A 21260-nucleotide genomic window follows, 5' to 3' on the forward strand; every position below is an offset into this window, starting at 1 on the left:
TATTGCGGTGACCGGTACCATACCATCCGGAAGCTGAAAAAGAACAAACAGAGCCAGGTGAGTAGTGCTGGAAGAGGGTGCCAGATAGCTTGAGGGAGAGATGGAGAAGCACTTACCTAGCTTTGCGGGACAGGAGCATACATAGTGACCGGCCTCCCCGCAGTACAGACACAGATTGTTCTGTCTCCGGCGAAGACGTTCTTCTGCTGTCGGGGAAGGTCGCATGAGTCCAAGCTGCATGGGTTCCAGGGTGTCCGGTACCATTGTAACAGGAGCCGGATCTGTAGGGATGGAACTGGTGGGATAAAGAAATCCGGGAGTTTGTACTCTGGCAACATCCAGACAGGACGAGACTGCTGGGAATATCGCTCCGCTCTGCGTTCACAGAGCCAACGATCAATCTGGATTGCCAGTGCGATCAGTTCCTCCAAAGTCTCTGGTACACCCACACGGGCCAGCTCATCTTTCAGCCCCTCTGAAAGACCAAGACGGAACTGGTGACGTAAGGCGCATCGTTCCAGTAGGTGTCTGTGCTTCACCGCCTGAAGTCAATAACGTAGTCCTCCACAGCTCTTCGGCCTTGTTGGAGCATGTGGAGTGCGGTTTCCGCGGTGGAGGTCCGCTGCGGGTCATCGTAGAGCTGAGCCATCGCATTAAGAAAGGACGACAAGGAGTCAAGCTGCATGCTGCGTTCTTCTAACGGACCATGGGCCCAAGCCTGGGGGTCTCCCTGGAGAAGGGAGATGATGAAACCCACTTTTGTTGCTTCCAGCAAGAAGGTCCAGGGTTGTAAGGAGAAATATAATTTGCATGCATTGCGGAATGCACGGAACTTGCTGTGGTCTCCACCAAATCGTTCTGGTATAGGGACTCTCGGTTCCGGGGGCAACATGACCACCGTGGGTCCTGGTGTGGTCCCCGTGGGAAGTGTGGCGGATGAGGAAGCGGTAGCGTAGGCTCTGCGGTAGGGTCAGCAGAAGAGACCAGGGATTGCACACGTCCTTCCAGCTGGGTATACCCCTCTTGAAGGGATTTCACGGCCTGAGTAAGAGCCGCCAGATGCTGACATATCTCATCCATCGGAGAGATCCCTCGTGCAGGCTCGGTCATGGCTGTGTTATACTGTCAGGATGGCAGGTGGAGCCTGACTAATAGAGAGAACTCTCACCTGATGAAAGGCCATGTAGCAGAGCTGGATGCCGGATGGACACTAAGGTAAGTACTCTGATAAGGTTCACCTAAGGTGCGGAGTCTAAGTGTTAGCTGGTTTTCACTGCACTGCAAGCTAGCACCAGGTCTAGGTCCCCAGGATCACCCATCCAGGCAGAGTGCAGGTTTCCAGTCCAGAAGTGGAGAAGCAGACAAGGGATAACCAAGAGAGTAGTCAGACAAGCCAAAGGTCAGGGCGGGCAGCAAGTAGCAAGGTCAAGAGGAAGCCGGGTCAAATAATCAGGAACAACAGTGTAACGCTCCTGCGTTTTTGTAGTAGGCTGGATTTGCAGCTGCAGAATTTCCACTCAGTAGTCATGTAGAGATGTGTTGAATAACCAGATCCAACTCTCCAGACTCATCACTGTGGGCCTGTCAGCTTCAGCATACAGATATACACACTCAATAAGATGTTCCTGGAGTGATAGGATGTATATGATAGTATGAAGATGATGTGCTGAAGGGACAGGTGTGAACAGTGACAGAGATGGTAAGCACTTGATAGAAATGTTCAGGAGAGTATTAGATGGTATTAGGTAGAATGCAGATAGGTTAGTAATCGAGTATGGTAACAGGTGGTAAGGACAGATGACAAATACAGGATAGACTAACCCAGTGCAAGGATAGATGGTAGTAGACTCAAGAGCTAGCAATCTATGTAACAGTGCAGATGATAGAATTAGTATGCATAGATAGTAACAGTCCTTATGTGCAGAGGTAGATAGTGTAAGTAAGGTTATGGAGGATTCCCCTGTGGGGTACTTATCACTAGTAAGTTAGTAGTAGAAGGGTCCAGTAGTAAGGGAGTGATCTAGTAGCGAGATACAGGGATCGGTAGCGAGGTTCCGGTCTGTTCCAAGTAAAAGAAAGTAGCTGGAGGTTCTGGCAGCAAGACAAGCTTGTAAGCATGTGGACACACAGGCAGGTTGAACAAACAATGTGAGAGAGAACGCCGGCGGTTGAAATAGCCGATCTGCGGCGCTCGGCGATGACGTCATCCGTCTTAAAGGTGTATGCGTACCACCTAATTAGAAAGGTGGGACGCATATTTGAGAAGAAAATAGAAAATAAGGGTACCAGAGGTACCAGAATCTTACAAACAGGTATACAGGATCACAAGGAAGAGCTGAAGATAACACAGCAATTACCTGGAGTGACTGCTGTGTTTAAATAGGCAGTTTTGGCGCCAATTTGGTAGCCTCAAACTTTTTCCAAGGTAGCCTCGAACTATTCCGATGTAGGCTCAAACTATTCCAAGGTAGCCTCGAACTGTTTCATGGTAGCCTCAAACTATGCCAAGGTACCCCTTCGTATGCGCATGTGCATAGGCATTCGCCGGTTTGCGGCGCTAGTGCACCTGCGCATAGCAGTGGCTCCCTGACAGGTTTTGAGCTAAAAACGCCAAAAAAACGCTCAAAACGCCAATGCAAAAAAGCTGAAAAATGCTGAAAAACTCACTACAAAGCTACTGGTATTTTTATAACGTCCAGTGTGCATGAGGCCTTAAAGTAGTGCAGTGCTGAATAGCAACAAAATGCTCTGGTCAATAAGGGAGGGGGGGGGGGTCTTCTGGAAGTCAGATGGTTAAAAATAAAATCCACACTACACACATTACTGCAATATATTCATTATAAATATAAACCCATTCAAATGTATTAAGACAGATATTGAAAAAAATATATAAAAAAATAATGTCATGGGGGCTCTCCTGAGATAGAAGGAAAGTACTCCCAGTAGAGGAGTTTGAAAATTAAAATTAATTAAAACAAATTACAAAGAGTATTGCAGTGTAAACATCAATAATTTAAATGGCACAATTCTATAGCAACACAATAAATATAAAGGTAAAAATATGAATGTGCATTTCAAACCTCTTCTTGGGTAGGATGAGGATACTCACTGACTATGTCCTGAAAGAATATAAATCTGCCTTCATTTTTTTACAGTAAAACAATAGACATGTTCCTGAAACTAACATAACATGCCAGGTAAGGCAATAACAATGCAGGAAAATGCCAGCAATAAAGGAACATTGGAGTATTTGTAGATATCACTTTGATTATTACAGTTTAGTTTAGTTTTAGTCTTCCTTCTCTTTTCACCATTTCACCACATCAGGTTTGGAAGTGCACATAGGACATACGTTAGAAAAAAAATCAGGAGATTACTTTTCAATACAAAAAAGAGAGGGGTAGTAAAAGCATTGTTATCATGACCATGCATCTACTAGCTGCTCCAAAACAAAGAAAACAAAGTATAAATAGTTGATATTGTGTTTTTTTTTTTTTTTTTTTATATGTTCATTTGTAGTATTGTCTTTCAAAAACCATCAATTCTTTATATATTTTAAATTCAAAATTAGGTATAAAATAGAAATGGTTTTCAACATTTTTTACAAATAAATATGTTTATTTGCAGTATTGTCTTTCAAAAATCATCAATTCTTTATATATTTTAAATTCAAAATTAAGTATTAAATAGAAAACCATTTTTTAAAATAACTTTGTTAATACAATGCCTTGAAAGTATTTATAGCCCTTGTAATTTCCCACTTTTCGTCATGTTACAACCAAAAATCTAAATGTATTTTATTGGGATTTTATGTGATAGACCAACACAAAGTGAGCACATAATTGTGAAGTTGAAAGGAAAATGATAAATGGTTTTCAACATTTTTTACAAATAAATATCTTTATTTGCAGTATTGTCTTTTAAAAATCACCAATTCTTTATATATTTAAAATTCTAAATTAAGTATAAAATATAAAAACATTTTTTAAAATAACTTTGTTAATACAGTGTCTTGAAAAAGTATTCATACCCCTTGAGAATTTCCCACTTTCGTCATGTTACAACCAAAAACCTAAATGTATTTTACTGGGATTTTATGTGACAGACCGACACAAAGTGGCACATAATTGTGAAGTTGAAATAAAAATGATAAATGGTTTTCAACATTTTTTTACAAATAAATACGTTATTTGCAGTTTTGTCTTTCAAAAACCATCAATTCTTTATATGTTTTAAATTCAAAATCAAGTATAAAATAGAAAAACATTTTTTTAAATAACTTTGTTAATGCTGTAAGTTGAACCGGTAATGGCTTTAAAGTAACCTGTTATATTGTAAATAGAAAGTACTGATTTTATACTATCATTTGTCAAGACACCGAAATTAGGTTGGTTTATATATTTTAAATTCAAAATTAAGTATAAAATAGAAAAACATTTTTTTAAATAAAAAACTTTTAAAGAAACAAAACAGAAAACAAAAATTTAAAAGTTGGGACTTTATATGAGGCACTATCCCAATGGTATAAGCCTCCATCCCTAATTGTATAAATGTCAAAAGGGGGGGGTGGTAATCATGGTTAGTACCAGGTAAAAGGCGATCAGCATATTGGGTAAAAAGGGATAGTGGACAATGTATAATAAACATAATATCCGTAAACTAAACTTTAGATAGTGGACAATGTATAAAGACATAATATAATATCCGTAAACTAAACTTAAGTATATAGCCGATTCGCCGATTGTAACTAACAAATAAAATGGGAAGGGGGGGGGAAAAAAACGGGACTTTAAATGAGGTGTATGAGGACGGTTGGCAGATAGACAGTACAATCACAGATACAAAGAAGATAATTTAATAAAATAAAATAGCCATGATTACCCCCCCCCCCCCCTTTTGACATTTATTTTTTTAAATAACTTTGTTAATACTGTAAGTTGAACCGGTAATGGCTTTAAAGTAACCTGTTATATTGTAAATAGAAAGTACTGATTTTACACTATGATTTGCAAAGACACCGAAATAAGGTTGGTTTATATATTTTAAATTCAAAATTAAGTATAAAATATAAAAACATTTTTTAAAATAACTTTGGTAATACAGTGCCTTGAAAAAGTATTCATGCCCCTTGAAATTTCCCACATTTTGTCATGTTACAACCAAAAATCAAAATAGTTGATATAGATTATTTTTATTGTTTTACAAAAAAAATGGTTATTTGCAGTATTGTCTTTCAAAAATCATCCATTGTTTATATATTTAAAATTCAAAATTAAGTATAAAATAGAAAAACTTTTTTTAAAATAGCTTTGGTAATACAGTGCCTTGAAAAAGTATTCATACCCCTTGTAATTTCCCACTTTCGTCATGTTACAACCAAAAACCTAAATGTATTTTATTGGGATTTTATGTGATAGACCAACACAAAGTGGCACACAATTGTGAAGTTGAAATAAAAATGATAAATGGTTTTCAACATTTTTTACAAATAAATAAGTTATTTGCAGTATTGTCTCTCAAAACCATCAATTCTTTATATATTTTAAATTCAAAATTAAGTATAAAATAGAAAAACATTTTTTTTAAATAACTTTGTTAATACTGTAAGTTGAACCGGTAATGGCTTTAAAGTAACCTGTTATATTGTGAATAGAAAGTACTGATTAGGTATAAAATAGAAAAACATTTTTTAAAATAACTTTAATACTGCAAGTTGAATCGGTAATGGCTTTAAAATAACCTGTTATACATTATTTACAAATGAAATGAAGGTTTAAAAAAAAAAAAAAATGAATAATTCATATTTCCATCACACACCTTCCTGGATATAGGCACACCAGTTGCGGGTGCTGCAGCGATTACCAGCTGGACACTGGATCAAGCACGGATGCATATATACTCACCAGCACACCAAGGATCTTGCACAGCAGTCCGAAAAAAACTTTTATTGCAAAAGGATCACATTAAGATAGGTGCAACGTTTCAGAGTCGCACTGGACCCCTTCATCATCACATGCCTGACGAAGGGTTCCTGTGCGGCTCCGGTTTAAAAAAAAAAATGTGTATGTGTTTTTTTTTTTAAATCCGAAACTAACAAAAATGTAAAAAACAGTTGAATAAAAATAGCTAATTTAATAAATGGAGAAGGAGCTATTGTATATTGCAGTTTACCCGTCCTTCGATGCCGCTGCTATATACAATTTTTTTTTGCCAATATTTTTTTTGTTTGACTTTCACCCGGTGATCCTTCCAGTAAAACGCTTCCTGTCCTAGAATTATAATTCCCTCTCATGGTACTGTATCTGGGGAGGAGTAGCTATGTCTCCCTAGAACAGGAAGAGTGCCAGAATTACAGAACATCCCCCCCCCCCCCTCGTATCACCTACACAACATGGGGGGGGGGGGGTTCTGTAGTTCATAGGGATTAACATTGTTTGGGATTTCATTGAAGCACAGTAAGGTAGGAGATCATTAAATTTTGGGCAGTAGTTTTCTATACTTTTTTAAAGGGACAAAACATAGGAAAATGTAAATTTATTGGAGATTTGGAGATTTTATCTATACAAACATCTTAATTTTTGGCATCTCAATGCTTGTCCAATTTATTTAGTTTACTTAAAACAAATTATTAAGTATTAATCATTTTTTTTTTACTTAAAAAAAATTAAATTAAAAAAAAAACAAAATTTAGAGCCCATTAAAAAATCAGTACAATTGAAACATCTTGTCCAAATAACTTTTTAGGTATTTGCAGATTAATTAATAATCAATTATTAATTATTTCCAACCTCATATATCTGATAGATATAATTTATATATCTAATTTGTGTAGCACTGTCACACAGGGCTTGCTTTGTGATGACTTCTTGTAAGATTCTGGTACCTCTGGTACCCTTATTTTCTATTTTCTTTTGATATGCGTCCCACCTTTCTAATTAGGTGGTACGCATACACCTTTAAGACGGATGACGTCATCGCTGAGCGCCGCAGAGCGGCTATTTCAACCGCCGGCGTTCTCTCTCACATTGTTCGTTCAACCTGCCTGTGTGTCCACATGCTTACAAGCTTGTCTTGCTACCGGAACCTCCAGCTATTCTCTTTTACTTGGAAACAGACCGGAACCTCGCTACTGATCCCTGTATCTCGCTACTGGATCACTCCCTCACTACTGGACCCTTCTACTACTAACCTTACTAGTGATAAGTACCCCACAGGGGAATCCTCCATAACCTTACTTACACTATCTACCTCTGCACATTAAGGACTGTTACTATCTATGCATACTAATTCTATCATCTGCACTGTTACATAGATTGCTAGCTCTTGAGTCTACTACCATCTATCCTTGCACTGGGTTAGTCTATCCTGTATTTGTCATCTGCTGTCCTTACCACCTGTTACCATACTCGATTACTAACCTATCTGCATTCTACCTAATACCATCTAATACTCTCCTGAACATTTCTATCAAGTGCTTGCCATCTCTGTCACTGTTCACACCTGTCCCTTCAGCACATCATCTTCATACTATCATATACATCCTATCACTCCAGGAACATCTTATTGAGTGTGTATATCTGTATGCTGAAGCTGACAGGCCCACAGTGATGAGTCTGGAGAGTTGGATCTGGTTATTCAACACATCTCTACATGACTACTGAGTGGAGATTCTGCAGCTGCAAATCCAGCCTACTACAAAAACGTAGGAGCGTTACAGATTGAACGAACCTAAAAAATGGATTCAGCAGAATTACCCACTCAAGTGACACAATTAACACAACAAGTAAATGCATTAATGCTTGCTCTTACTGAAGTAAAAGAAGAAAATCAGACTCTGATACAGCAGGTAACCCGTCTTTCACGGCTTACTGCTGCTCAACCCCCTGAACCTAAAATAAACCCTCCTCTAGTGTTTACAGGTGATCGGAAAAAATTTTGTGAATTCAAAAACGCATGCCAATTGCTTTTTTTGTTAAAACCTCGTACATACCCTACTGATCAAATTAAAGTCTGTACCGTTATTTCATACTTAATGGGTGATCCACGGGCCTGGGCAGACTCTCTCTTTGAGAAAAATGATCAGCTTCTCAACTCCTATTCTTTATTCCTAGCGGAACTCGCTAGTTTATATGATGACCCCAACAGGCAGAGTACTGCTGATATTCAATTGAGGGCTTTAAAACAAGGAAGGAGACCTGTAGAAGACTTTGTAGCTGAGTTCAAAAGATGGACCCTTGATTCAGGGTGGAATGATACATCTCTGCGAACTCAATTCAGACTCGGATTGTCAGAAGCTGTTAAAGACGAACTCGCCCGAGCGGATCTACCTGGCACCTTGGATGCCTTAATACAACTCAGTATCAACATCGACAGGCGACTGCGTGAAAGAAAGGCTGAGAAAATGGGAATGCCATTGTCTAGTCCTTCTCGGATTTTGGCCGTTGACCCTACTCCCATGGAGGTAGGAACCATACGCCCACCTTTATCAACTACTGAACGAGCCAGAAGAAGATCCAGAAACCTCTGCATGTACTGCGCATCTACGGATCATTTGATAAGCGTCTGTCCCCTTGTCCGCAAAAAAGAGGGTGAGTGTTCACATGTCTTGCTAGGAGGATTAACGACTTCCTTTTCTAACCCCTATCTCTTTGTTCATTTGACATTACAGTGGGACCAGACTAGGATTACCACCAAGGCTATGATCGACACCGGATCTTGTGGAAACTATATTGATACATGTTTTGTTACCTTAAATAAAATACCTATTATTTCAAAACCTAAACCTGTTTCTGTTAGTTTCATTAACGGTATTCCACTATCTTCTGGTCCAATCACCAACCAGACACAAGCACTCCTCGTCACTACTAACGAGTCTCATATGGAGACCACCACTTTTGATATACTATCTTCACCCCATTTTTCTATTATTTTGGGACTCCCCTGGTTACACACACATCAACCAATCATAGATTGGAAAAGACGGACTTTGTCTTTCCCTTCTCACTATTGTGAGATTACGTGTAACCTCCCATGTTATGGAAAGATCCTGTCTGTGGTGTCAGATGAGATTGCACCACTATGCTATCAGGATCTGTCCAAAGTATTCCTTGAAAAAAATGCTCAAATGTTGCCTCCCCATAGGGATTATGATTGCACTATCGATCTACTCCCTAACAGCAAATTGCCTTTCGGTCGTGTTTATCCTCTTTCACAGGATGAACTTTCTCATCTCAAGGAATACTTGGATGAGAATTTGACAAAAGGGTTCATCAGACCCTCTACTTCTTCCACTGCTGCAGGACTTTTTTTTGTCCGCAATAAGGATTCAAGTCTTAGGCCTATTATCGATTATAGGCAATTAAATACGATTACAATAAAGGATCGCTATCCTTTACCGCTCATCCCTGAACTCAATGAACAAGTGCGTGGGGCTACTTACTTCTCTAAATTAGACCTGAAAGGGGCATACAACCTAATCCGTGACGGAGATGAGTGGAAAACAGCATTCAGAACCAGATACGGATTATTCGAATATCTTGTGATGCCATTCGGGTTGTGTAATGCTCCCGCAGCTTTCCAAAGGTTCATAAACGACATCTTTAGAGACTTACTTGATGTCTGTGTTGTAGTATATCTGGACGATATACTTATCTATTCTCGATCTCTCTCTGAACATATAAAACATGTAAGACTTGTGTTATCCAGATTACTCGCACACAATCTATACGTGAAATTAAAAAAATGCCTATTTCATAAAGAAGAAATATTATTTCTAGGATACATCATATCCAAAACCGGAATTAAGATGGATATGAGCAAGATATCCTGTATTCTGGACTGGCCTATACCAACAACTCGTAAGGCATTACAGCGATTCCTTGGATTTTCAAACTTCTATAGGAAGTTCATCAAGAACTTTTCTGCCATTGTGAGACCTCTCACACAACTGACAAGTATAAAGAAACCATTCAAATGGTCAGAAGAAGCAAATCGAGCTTTCTGCTTGTTAAAATCAAGCTTTACTTCTGCTCCCATACTACGCCATCCAGACCCATCCCTCCAATATATTCTGGAGGTAGATGCGTCAAATATGGCAGTAGGAGCAGTTCTCTCCCAACGACCAACAAATACTTCACCACTCCACCCAGTTGCTTTCTTTTCAAAATCATTAAGCAGCCCAGAGGTGAATTACCCAGTGGGTGAAAAGGAGTTGCTTGCCATAAAACTGGCACTGGAGAATTGGCGACATCTACTCGAAGGTACCCAGTTACCAATACTCATATATACAGATCATAAAAACCTTCAATACCTCCAGACTAACAAAACTCTCTCCCACCGGCAGGTACGATGGTCATTATTCTTCCTAAGATTCAACTTCTTAGTGACCTACACGCCTGCAGACAAAAATAAAAAAGCGGATGCGCTATCACGATTAACCGAAGATAACTGGGCTGAAATCCCTTCTATTCCTATAATACCCTATGAACGTATTATTGGGGTTGTTCGTTCCCTGAAGGAAGAGATTTTGCACAGTATAGGATTGGATTCACCTCCACCACAACTAAGTACTGATGCAGAAGGCTTCCTCTACTACAACGACAAACTCTACATACCCCCTACTATGCGCACCAAGATCTTGGAGTTATCACATGATGTGCCCATGGCAGGACATATGGGTATGACGAAAACCTTTAATTTGCTTACTAGGCAGTTTTGGTGGCCTGATATGAAGACGTCTGTACAAAAATTTGTATCTTCATGTGGCATCTGTGCAAGGTCCAAAATTGACTCTACAAAACCATCTGGTCTACTCTGCAGTCTACCAATACCCCAGGTTCCATGGGAAGTTGTGTCCTTAGACTTTATAGTAGGACTACCACCTTCTAAAGGATTTAATACCATTCTAGTGTCAGTGGACCACCTGACAAAGATGGCACATTTCATCGCTATCCATAGACTACCTTCATCTAAACAAACAGCGGAACTACTGATGAAACATGTGTTCAAGTTACACGGAATTCCAAAGACTCTTTTATCCGACCGTGGTTCACAGTTCATCTCCAAATTTTGGCAAGCTCTTTGTCAAATATTACGGATCGAGCGAAAGCTCACTTCTCCCTACCACCCTCAGACCAACGGACAGACTGAAAGAGTCAACCAGTGTATAGAACAATATCTGCGTTGCTACACATCATACCTACAGGATGATTGGGTGGACCTTCTCCCTCTGGCAGAATTTGCTTATAACAACGCAACCCACAGTACTACTAAGCAAAGTCCGTTCTACTTGAACTATGGGTTTCATCCCACACTTCTTCCACCACGCATCCTACCATCAAGTAACCCAGTAGCCTCAGACTATCTTACTCAAATAAAGGACTCTCTGGGTTTACTTAATACCACTATCTCACACGCCCACAGCCAACAAAAATGGTACTACGACCTTTGTAGAAGACCTTCTCCTCAGTATGCTATTGGGGACCTCGTTTGGCTATCGACAAGAAATTTAAGATTAAAGATCCCTAGCAAAAAGCTTGGACCTTTATTTCTGGGACCCTTCCCAATTAAGAAACTTATTGGAAAAGCTGCAGTACAGCTCACCTTACCAGCAGATCTCAAGATCCATCCCATCTTCCATGTGTCGCTACTGAAACCCCATGTTCCTAATCAAGGAATAAGGCCTACCATCTTGCCTCCACCTCCAGTACAAGTTGAAGGCGGAGAAGAATATGAGATTAAGGAGATTTTGGATTCTCGTATCCACAGAGGAAGACTCCAGTATCTCATAAGATGGAAGAACTATGGACCCCAAGACGACACCTGGTTGGATACCACTGATGTTCACGCACCTAGGCTTATACGAAGGTTTCACTCGAAATACCCGGAGAAACCAGTGCTATAGGCCTTCCGGAGCCGGCCTTAAGGGGGGGGGTACTGTAAGATTCTGGTACCTCTGGTACCCTTATTTTCTATTTTCTTTTGATGTGCGTCCCACCTTTCTAATTAGGTGGTACGCATACACCTTTAAGACGGATGACGTCATCGCCGAGCGCCGGAGAGCGGCTATTTCAACCGCCGGCGTTCTCTCTCACATTGTTCGTTCAACCTGCCTGTGTGTCCACATGCTTACAAGCTTGTCTTGCTACCGGAACCTCCAGCTATTCTCTTTTACTTGGAAACAGACCGGAACCTCTCTACTGATCCCTGTATCTCGCTACTGGATCACTCCCTCACTACTGGACCCTTCTACTACTAACCTTACTAGTGATAAGTACCCCACAGGGGAATCCTCCATAACCTTACTTACACTATCTACCTCTGCACATTAAGGACTGTTACTATCTATGCATACTAATTCTATCATCTGCACTGTTACATAGATTGCTAGCTCTTGAGTCTACTACCATCTATCCTTGCACTGGGTTAGTCTATCCTGTATTTGTCATCTGCTGTCCTTACCACCTGTTACCATACTCGATTACTAACCTATCTGCATTCTACCTAATACCATCTAATACTCTCCTGAACATTTCTATCAAGTGCTTGCCATCTCTGTCACTGTTCACACCTGTCCCTTCAGCACATCATCTTCATACTGTTATATACATCCTATCACTCCAGGAACATCTTATTGAGTGTGTATATCTGTATGCTGAAGCTGACAGGCCCACAGTGATGAGTCTGGAGAGTTGGATCTGGTTATTCAACACATCTCTACATGACTACTGAGTGGAGATTCTGCAGCTGCAAATCCAGCCTACTACAAAAACGCAGGAGCGTTACACTTCTTGGGTCCCCTGATTACCTGAAGGCAGTTGCTTGGGTTTTTTTTTTTTTTTACATACCTCTCCTTACTACCATTTGCTCGTTACTCAATAAACAGTCCAGGGTATTTGGGTTTTTTATATTTATTGTAGAACTTGGATGGGAGAAGGGAATAGGGAGATACTCCAACTGAACTATTCACAGTAGATGGGGACATCTCTCACTCGACCTCACCAGATTACTTGTGGAAGCAGACACACTGCTTTTACCATACTGCCACTTGTATGGAAGGATTAAGTCTTCTTGCTCTCTTTAGCAGCAGACTTGATGCAACTACCTTCTCTTCAGGATAAATAAATAATTAACAGCGCTTGCAAAATCAAAATAGATAAATATATGAACTAAATAAATATTTAACCACTTTAAGACCGGAAGGATTTGCCCCCTTAATGACCTGGTCCTATTTTACGATTTCTTTTGGTGGTATTTGATCACCTGTGCAATTTTTATTTTTTATAAAACAAAAAATTATAAACAAAAAAAGGAGCGACAATTTTGAAAAAAATATATATATTTTTCACATTCTGCTATATAACAGTCTCAAATAAAAAAAATTTATAATTAAAATTTTTAAACATTTTAGGCCTATATGTTTTCTGCTACATATTTTGGTAAAAAAAATCGCAATAAGCGTATTTTGATTGGTTTGCACAAAAGTTATCGCGTCTACTAACTATGGGAAAGATTTATGTCTTTTTTTTTTTACTAGTAATGGCAGCAATCTGCGATTATTTTGTGGGACTGCGACATTGCGGTGGAAAGACCGGACCCCTGACTGATATTTTTGACACTTTTGGGGGACCAGTGACATTACTGCAGTAATCAGTGCTAAACATATGCACTGTTACTGTAATAATGACACTGGCTGGGAAGGGGTTAACATTATGGGTGATCAAGGGGCTAAATGTGAGCCTAGGGGAGTGATTATAACTGTGGGGGGGGGGGGGGGCTTCTGAAATGACCATAGAGACCTGTGATCCTATATAGAAGGATCACATGAGCTCTGTGATCATTGCAGGGAGAAGGATGGACGGCTGTGTTTACAACAGCTGACCGTTCTTCTCTCTCAGCGGGGAGCGATCGCGGGTGTCAGGCGGCAATCGGAGCTGCCTGACACATGCATCGGCTTCCCCGCTGACGAGCCGGGGCAGGAGCGCACACTGCCAGTGGCACGTGCTCGCCTCCTGAGAGCGAGCGACGTATACCTACGTAGCTTTGCCCAGAAGCGGCTGCCTGCCGCAGTATATCTGTGGTGGGCGGTCATAAAGTGGTTAAATATTTAAATATGGTGACCAAAATACTACAAATACAATGCCAAATGCATATATAGATGTGTAAAGATGCAATAAATGTGCAAAAAATAAATTACCAAATACATATATGGATGTGCAAAATTGAATGGAATAAATGTGCAAAAAATACAGCAAATACAAAGAAGTATGAAATAACATCAATACAAAATGTCCAAATATTATCCAACGACCAGTGCAAATGTGCTCAGACTGGGTGTTCCATAAATTCCTTTGTGGTGAATAAAGTGCTCAACGGTGCCGAGGTGCCACACTCCCCTCTTGTACCCCCTACTCACCAAAAGTAAAGACCCTCTAATGAGTCAAATAGAGCAAAATTCAGGGTCCTGGGTATCTGGTCAATAGTGTCCAAGCAACATGCTCTCTTTTCCAATAATGGATAGTGATTCCCTAGCGGGCTCAACCCAAATGAAAAGGATAAATCATAGGGAAGTGCTGCATAAATGTTTATATTATAAAAATGTAGACAAGAATACTCACAAACGAAAAAGATAAAATGGGCAGTCAAGCGAATGGCAAGTTACTTCCTGGAATGCCGTCTCCTGCCTTCCGCTGAGAACCAGGAAGTGGCGTAGATGGTTAGGGTACACCGGAAGTTGCCTCATCATGTTTCGCCCGCCTCCCTGAGCATCATCAAAGGACATCTGATTACCTGCAAATAGTTGCTGTGGTTTTTTTTTTTTTTTACATACCCCTCCTCACTCCCGTTTGCTCGTTACTCAATAAACAGTCCAGGGTATTTGTTTTTTTTTTATTTATTGTGGAACTTGGATGGGAAAAGGGAATAGTGGGATACTCTGACTGAACTATTCACAGTAGATAAGGACAACTCTCACTAGGCCTCACCAGATTACTTGTGGAAGCAGACACACTGCTTTACCCATGTTGCCACTTGTACGGAGGGATTATGTCTACTTACTCTCTTCAGCAGCAGACTTGATGCAACTACCTTCTCTTCAGGACACTCTCTAGCATCCCCTTAAATGACACCCGTCCACTGACTCTTCTAGCTGAAGGGATGGCCCTTTCAAGACAGGCCCCATGACACAGATCTGTACTCACTGTAGGCAGAATCAGATCCTTTCTGGTGTCTCCCTTCCAGTCAGCTCTGCAGGACCTCTGGATTTAGCTTCTCTCTGACTATCCAGCCCTCAGGTCGACTACCCAAGGCCACATGGCAACTTCTACAGAGGAGGGGCAGGCGCCACCCCTCTCTGGGACCCTGCTCTCCAGCCTAAGACCCTGAGCACATGTGCCCCTGGAATTTATACAGTCATCCAGCAAGCAACAAGGCAACAAGGACTCTCCAGTCCAAAGGAAGTAGAGAGGAGACGTTGCTGGAATTGGCAGCAGAGGAGCCCCTTCTTTCCCCATATACATCCTTGGAATATCTCCGGACCTTGTGAGAGTACGATCTTAAAGGGACCAGATTCGTACAGATTACAGCCTTCATATATAGGGATAACATCCAGAGCTGACCAGACCACCCAGGGAAACTGAGGGATTGGATCTGAGGAGTGGAATAGCCAACTATTACCCACAGGCTCGTTACCCCTGTTGGGGTAGTCACCTCTGGTAAGTGCGGTCCTGGAAGTGCGGGGAGCACCTTTTGACCACTTTACTAAGCACCCCTGAGGAATCTTTAAGGCACCTGCACAGAAGTCACTTTGGTTATGTTACTCTTGGCATTTTAAAAACTGTTTTCGGGATTTGGGTCCGGAGACCGGAAGTGACGTACTGACGCGTGGCTTATTGCGTCAGTACGTCACTTCCGGTAGCGGTGGTTCAGACCGGTGGAATGCGGAAGCGATACATCCTGGCGGACCCTGCACGCTGAAAGTGAACTCCTACAATGTGAGTGGATATTACACCTGTTTTCATCTCACACATGATATACTACGCAATGGAGGCTATTTTTTGTTGCAGTAAATGAGGAGAATCGAGCCACACAACACAAGAGTGCGGTAAGCAATTACACCTAGTGGGGATCCACGGGTTGCTATTCTCTTACTGTACAAGTATCTTACTAAGCACTTGATGCACTGGCTCACAGCAAGCACTAAAGCACTTTGCATTAACCAAGTGGTGACACTATATGGTTCCATTGAATGCATATGGTATGATTTTAGTGCTAAAAACGTATTGGTTTTAAGACGGATTGCTTTCAAAACGGATTGGTTTTATAACGCACAGCACATGTTTTAAAACGCACAGCACACATTTTATCTTTACGTTTAAAAACGCACAGCACACTTTTTTGTGGTAGCGCCTGGCACCAACAACTTTGCACTTTCCCAGTTCACGAATTATGTTTGTGAACGGAGGTATCACTGTATAATAAAGTGACTGGCTGGGAGAAAGTACTAATAGCCAGTGATGGCTATTAGTACTTCACCATTGCATCACTGGCTTTTAGTACTTTCTCCCAGCCAGTCACTTTATTATATATATTTATCAGCCACTTTTGTGCACTTAATTGCTCTATTGTTGTCACTTTTATTTTTTCAGAGTGCTGGGATCACTTTACATACCTTTAGTGCATTTTTTGCACTTTCTTTTTGCCACTGCCACTTTGTCTTATTTATATCAACTTTGTACCAATTTATATATTATATTTTAATCACTGCCTGATTATACTTATTTATTTACTTTTATATTCACTTTGTTACTTGGATTGCACTTTATCACGGGTATACTGATATTTATTAGGCACTGTATTTTAATATATTATATGCTTATCTTATATATTTTTACATTCTTTTATATATATATTTGTTGCACTGATAACTTACTGATTACCACATTCCATATATATACCACAGTGTATTTATATACCAGTTTACAGATCATTGTTTACATTTTAGTTTTTCAATATAGGCAGCGCCAATTACCCTAAATTTCTTCCTATATTTTATACAGCCTTTTTGACTGTAGTCTAGGGTAGGCTGCAGCCTATTTACACCTTTGCACTTTAAAGATATCCTTAGCGCTGAGTTTATTTCTTTCCATTGGTTCATACAGGCAGCGCCATCTACCTCCCCTTTTTTTTACTGATTTGTAACTATATATCCTTGGATTATAGTTTTAGAGGTGGGCCGCAGCCAGTTACGTCTTTTCCAACTTGGTACATCTATATCCTAAGCGCGAATTCTTTACATATTTTACATAGTTACTTTAACTTGTTACTGACTATCTGTTCTTTTGTTCGCAGCACTCAGCTGCAGTGAGTAAATAAATAAAACTTCCAGCCATGTGGAGATGATAATATATGGGAGGTCGGATGAAAAATTTTGAGGGGAGAGAAATGGGCTGGTGCGGGGAGAAAATGGCAGCCGGGGGAGCGGTGCTGAGCAGGTGTGCAGAAAATGTCAGGGGTACATGGGACCATTCTGATGATTGCACATCATTATTGGCCACTGTGGCAAGAATCTCATCAACTGTATCTACATGAAGAAAGCCAGTTCTGCAGAATACCAGAGGCTTAATATGCAAGATTACTGATCCCTTAGAAGCAAAAGGAACCTTGCTGAATATTTTGTTAATTGATTTGTTATGAAGATGAACAATAAATCAGCATTTGATGGGAAAAAATAAAAAATAAATAATTCTAAGTGCAAGAACAGTGCAAAAAGTATCCCTGATTAAATTGTCCTTCGCTAGCCAACTTTTCACTGCTGTATTACCAGCAGCATCTTATTTCTAGTAGTAAAGCCTAAGTCTGTGCTTTTTGTTCCTAGTTCATTTTGGCCTTGCCTTGCTCATTATAATTTTCCTACTGCATTATAAATTTCACACTGCTATATCATCTGCGGTCCCTTAAATCTTGTAGTAAAACCATTTTTTTTTCCCCTCCGATACATTTCAGCTAATTCTGCCTCACCAAACTGCCCTCCTGTTGTCCAATTATAAACGGCTGTATCATCTGGAGTCTCTTAATTCTTAATAAGAGCTTTGTAGAAACCTGCCAGTGGCTGGATCATCTTGCATCAGGAGGAATAATGACAGCCACAGTGAACTACTGGCCAATTTCTATCTGCTGGTCAAAGAGCGGTTGCTTAAACTAGCTGAAAGCAGTTTTTTTTTTAAAAACTTCAATAACTTGTAATAGGTGCTGCTGTTGCTTTGTGTATGGCATGCTAATTTTAAAAGAAAAAATACATTCTATAGCTACATGCAGCTGGGCATCGATGCCATCTGTATGTGGACCCCTTTCCCCCTGACATTATAGACAGGAAACAGTACTGTGTACAGATCCCCCTCTTGCCCCCCTCCTGCTAGCAGTGGTAGTGAGCTGATCGGCAATGCAGAGAGGGAAGAATGCAGTTGGGTTCTCTCCTTTCTCTCTGTGCAGCTGACAGGTGAAGCTCTATGTAAATCCACTGACTCACTCCTGCCCCCCTCCAGGCAGGGAGCTTGAGCCATTCAGAGAGCAGGAGAAGTTGAGCCGATTGGATCAGAGAACTCTTTCACTTGATGTGCAGCAGAACATCATAGAAGAACTACAGGAGCCAAAATCCCTGCACACAGAGAAGAAGAGACACAGGACGTTTTTTTTCTGGGAAAATCTAGAAATGAGGAATCTTTTCAGAGTGGGAACAAAGCTGTGTGGAGCTGCTGCCAGAGCTGCACTAAAGAGACAGCCACGGAGAGAGTGGGTAATTAGCGAGTAGAGACTGCAGTGTTGTGAGGACCAAAGCTGAGAGACTGAGCTACCAGAACCTGACTTCAGAGTACCTCAGATGGGGACACGTGTTGGACTGGAGAGCGGAGTTATCTGTGCACATGTCAACATTGACAGTTAATGCAGGAGAGACTCCCCTTGTTTAGCCACCCACTAGCCTTCTGCTGCACACTCTTAATATGACAGTTACACATGCACCAACTAAAGAAGGGCCCCACCGTAAGCCTGCTAATGCTGATAATTAGGTGCTAGTACTTTCAGAGGTACCCCTTAGTCTGGAACCCATACACCCTATTTTGGCTGTATGCAAGAGCATGCACACAAGGACAATTTTTTTTTAATTCAATGATGCTAATACGTTAATCCTGTTGAACTGGTTAAAAATTTGTTGAACACTGCAATAGGTAAATTTACTGCCAGTCTTTAGGTTACTTGTTCATTAACCTAGTACGGTATACCTGAATCAGTAGTTAATTTGCCTGTTGAATGATTTGTGCACTGTCTAGCTGTATTTCTTCAATACATTCATTTAATCTACCATCAGTTGCTTGACCTAATTTCTGTGCATAACTATAGAGTGGAAGCTTAGTAACGCTTAAGTCACACAGGCTTGAGCGGCCTTCTACCTATAATCGGGTGTGTCAGTGGCGACTGAGCAGCTTTTAGAGTCGTGGTAGAAGAGAACCCATCATCACCAATAGGGGTAAGAGCTAAACACATGTGTACTGCCAGTGTATGCTGTCACTGAAACTCTCCATAAATATTATACTGTTCCATAACACCATATACAGCTTTAAGACATTCCTCTATGTTCCATATTGCCCTTGAAGCATTATATTAAAACCCTTTCCCTGCTGTATAGGGAGCATTGATGCATATCCCCATGGCAGTGCCCATGCCTTTTCTGACAGTAGTTTGCCTATTAGACCTAAAAATAGGTAGAACTTAACAACAAGGTTTGCCCGCTTAGACTTCAATTGGATTTAATCTAAGTTCAGGTTTGTCAACGTCTGTACAAGATTTGCTGAACCCTTTGCAAACTGAATCCAAGAAGATTCAACCACCATCACTACAAGAGACCTTGAAATTGGAATATCACTAGGAAAATATATGCAAATTTTCCTGTTTTTGGGGCAGATGTCCTGACCATCTGCTGTTTTGTGGTTTTTAGACGATATGGAAAGAAACCAGACGCTGGTCACAGAATTTCTCCTTTTGGGCCTTGGAAACCTCCACAGATTCCGGATTCCTCTGTTCATCATTTTTCTTACTGCTCACATTATGGCCTTAACCAGCAATTTCCTTGTTATTGCATTGGTTGTGGTCACCCAGAGTCTACACTCTCCCATGTACTTCTATCTCAGCCAGTTGTCCTTGTGTGAAATCCTCTTCACTAGTAATCTTGTGCCCAATATGCTGTGGTTAATATTGAAAAGTGGTGGAAAGGTATCCATTGCCAGATGTATTGCTCAATTTTTTCTGCTTGCAGTTCCGACTATTACTCAGTGCTTGGTGCTGGCTGCGATGTCATTTGATAGGTATGTGGCCATCTGCAAACCTTTACATTATACCATCATCATGACTTTTGGACATCAGCGTCAGATAGTAATCTTCTGCTGGTTGGTCGGCCTCACACTCTCATTTGTACTTTACGTTTTCTTAAAACGGTTACAATTTTGTGACCTCAATGTCATCAATCACTTTTTTTGTGACATTCCTCCACTTGTGCAGATTTCATGCTCTGACACACACTTCATGACACTGCTCACTTCTCTAGTTTCTGGTGCAGTTGTTCCTTTTCCATTCATGTTCATCGTTGTCACTTACATCTTCATCCTCCAAGCCATCCTGAAGATCCCATCCACCACTGGAAGAAAGAAAGCCTTCTCTACTTGCAGCTCCCATCTTATTGTTGTTTGTACCTACTATGGCACTTTGTCTACAGTCTACATCTTGCCGCCTAGAGAGAACTCTGTAAACACCAACAAGGGTCTGTCTTTGCTCTATATCTTAGTGACCCCATTGTTCAATCCATTAGTCTACAGTTTACGGAATCAGGATATAAGAGCTGCTGTTATTAGGTCTTTCAATATATTGAGTTCGCAAAAACTGTAGCCTTCTTGGCGTGGTGCTCGAACAAGCTACAACAGTGGTCTCAAAACTGCAGCCCGGGGGCCCGATGCAGCCATTTGCTTGTGCAAGCCCTTGGGGCACTATTCCTCAAACTGATATGAGACACTATTCTGCCAACTGACAAGGGGGCACTATTTCTCCCACTGACACCAATGATGGGGCACTATTCCTCCAATTGATACCAATGATGGGGCACTATTCCTCCCATTGATATCAATGATGGGCCACTATTCCTCCTATTGATACCAATGATGGGGTACTATTCCTCCTATTGATACCAATGATGGGGCACTATTCTTCCAATTGATACC

At 40.7% G+C, this 21260-nt stretch overlaps 1 protein-coding gene and 1 long non-coding RNA gene across 2 annotated transcripts in view; both read left to right on the forward strand.

The window, feature by feature from the left end:
* Window positions 1-20931, forward strand: part of LOC309554732 (uncharacterized protein) — a gene marked incomplete at both ends in the record, with an annotated part of 75607 nt that extends 54676 nt beyond the window's left edge. Inside the window, one exon of the mRNA XM_082256436.1 lies at window positions 19988-20931. Coding sequence (XP_082112562.1) covers window positions 19988-20931 — 944 coding nt within the window. The remainder of the gene's footprint in view (window positions 1-19987) is intronic.
* The window catches only part of LOC309552384, an 879384-nt gene that overhangs the window by 713675 nt on the left and 144449 nt on the right, over window positions 1-21260 (forward strand). The gene's annotated exons all lie outside the window — the stretch shown is intronic.

This window comes from Pelophylax lessonae (genome assembly GCF_965119305.1).
Source record: "Pelophylax lessonae genome assembly, chromosome: 4".
Taxonomy (NCBI): domain Eukaryota; kingdom Metazoa; phylum Chordata; class Amphibia; order Anura; family Ranidae; genus Pelophylax; species Pelophylax lessonae.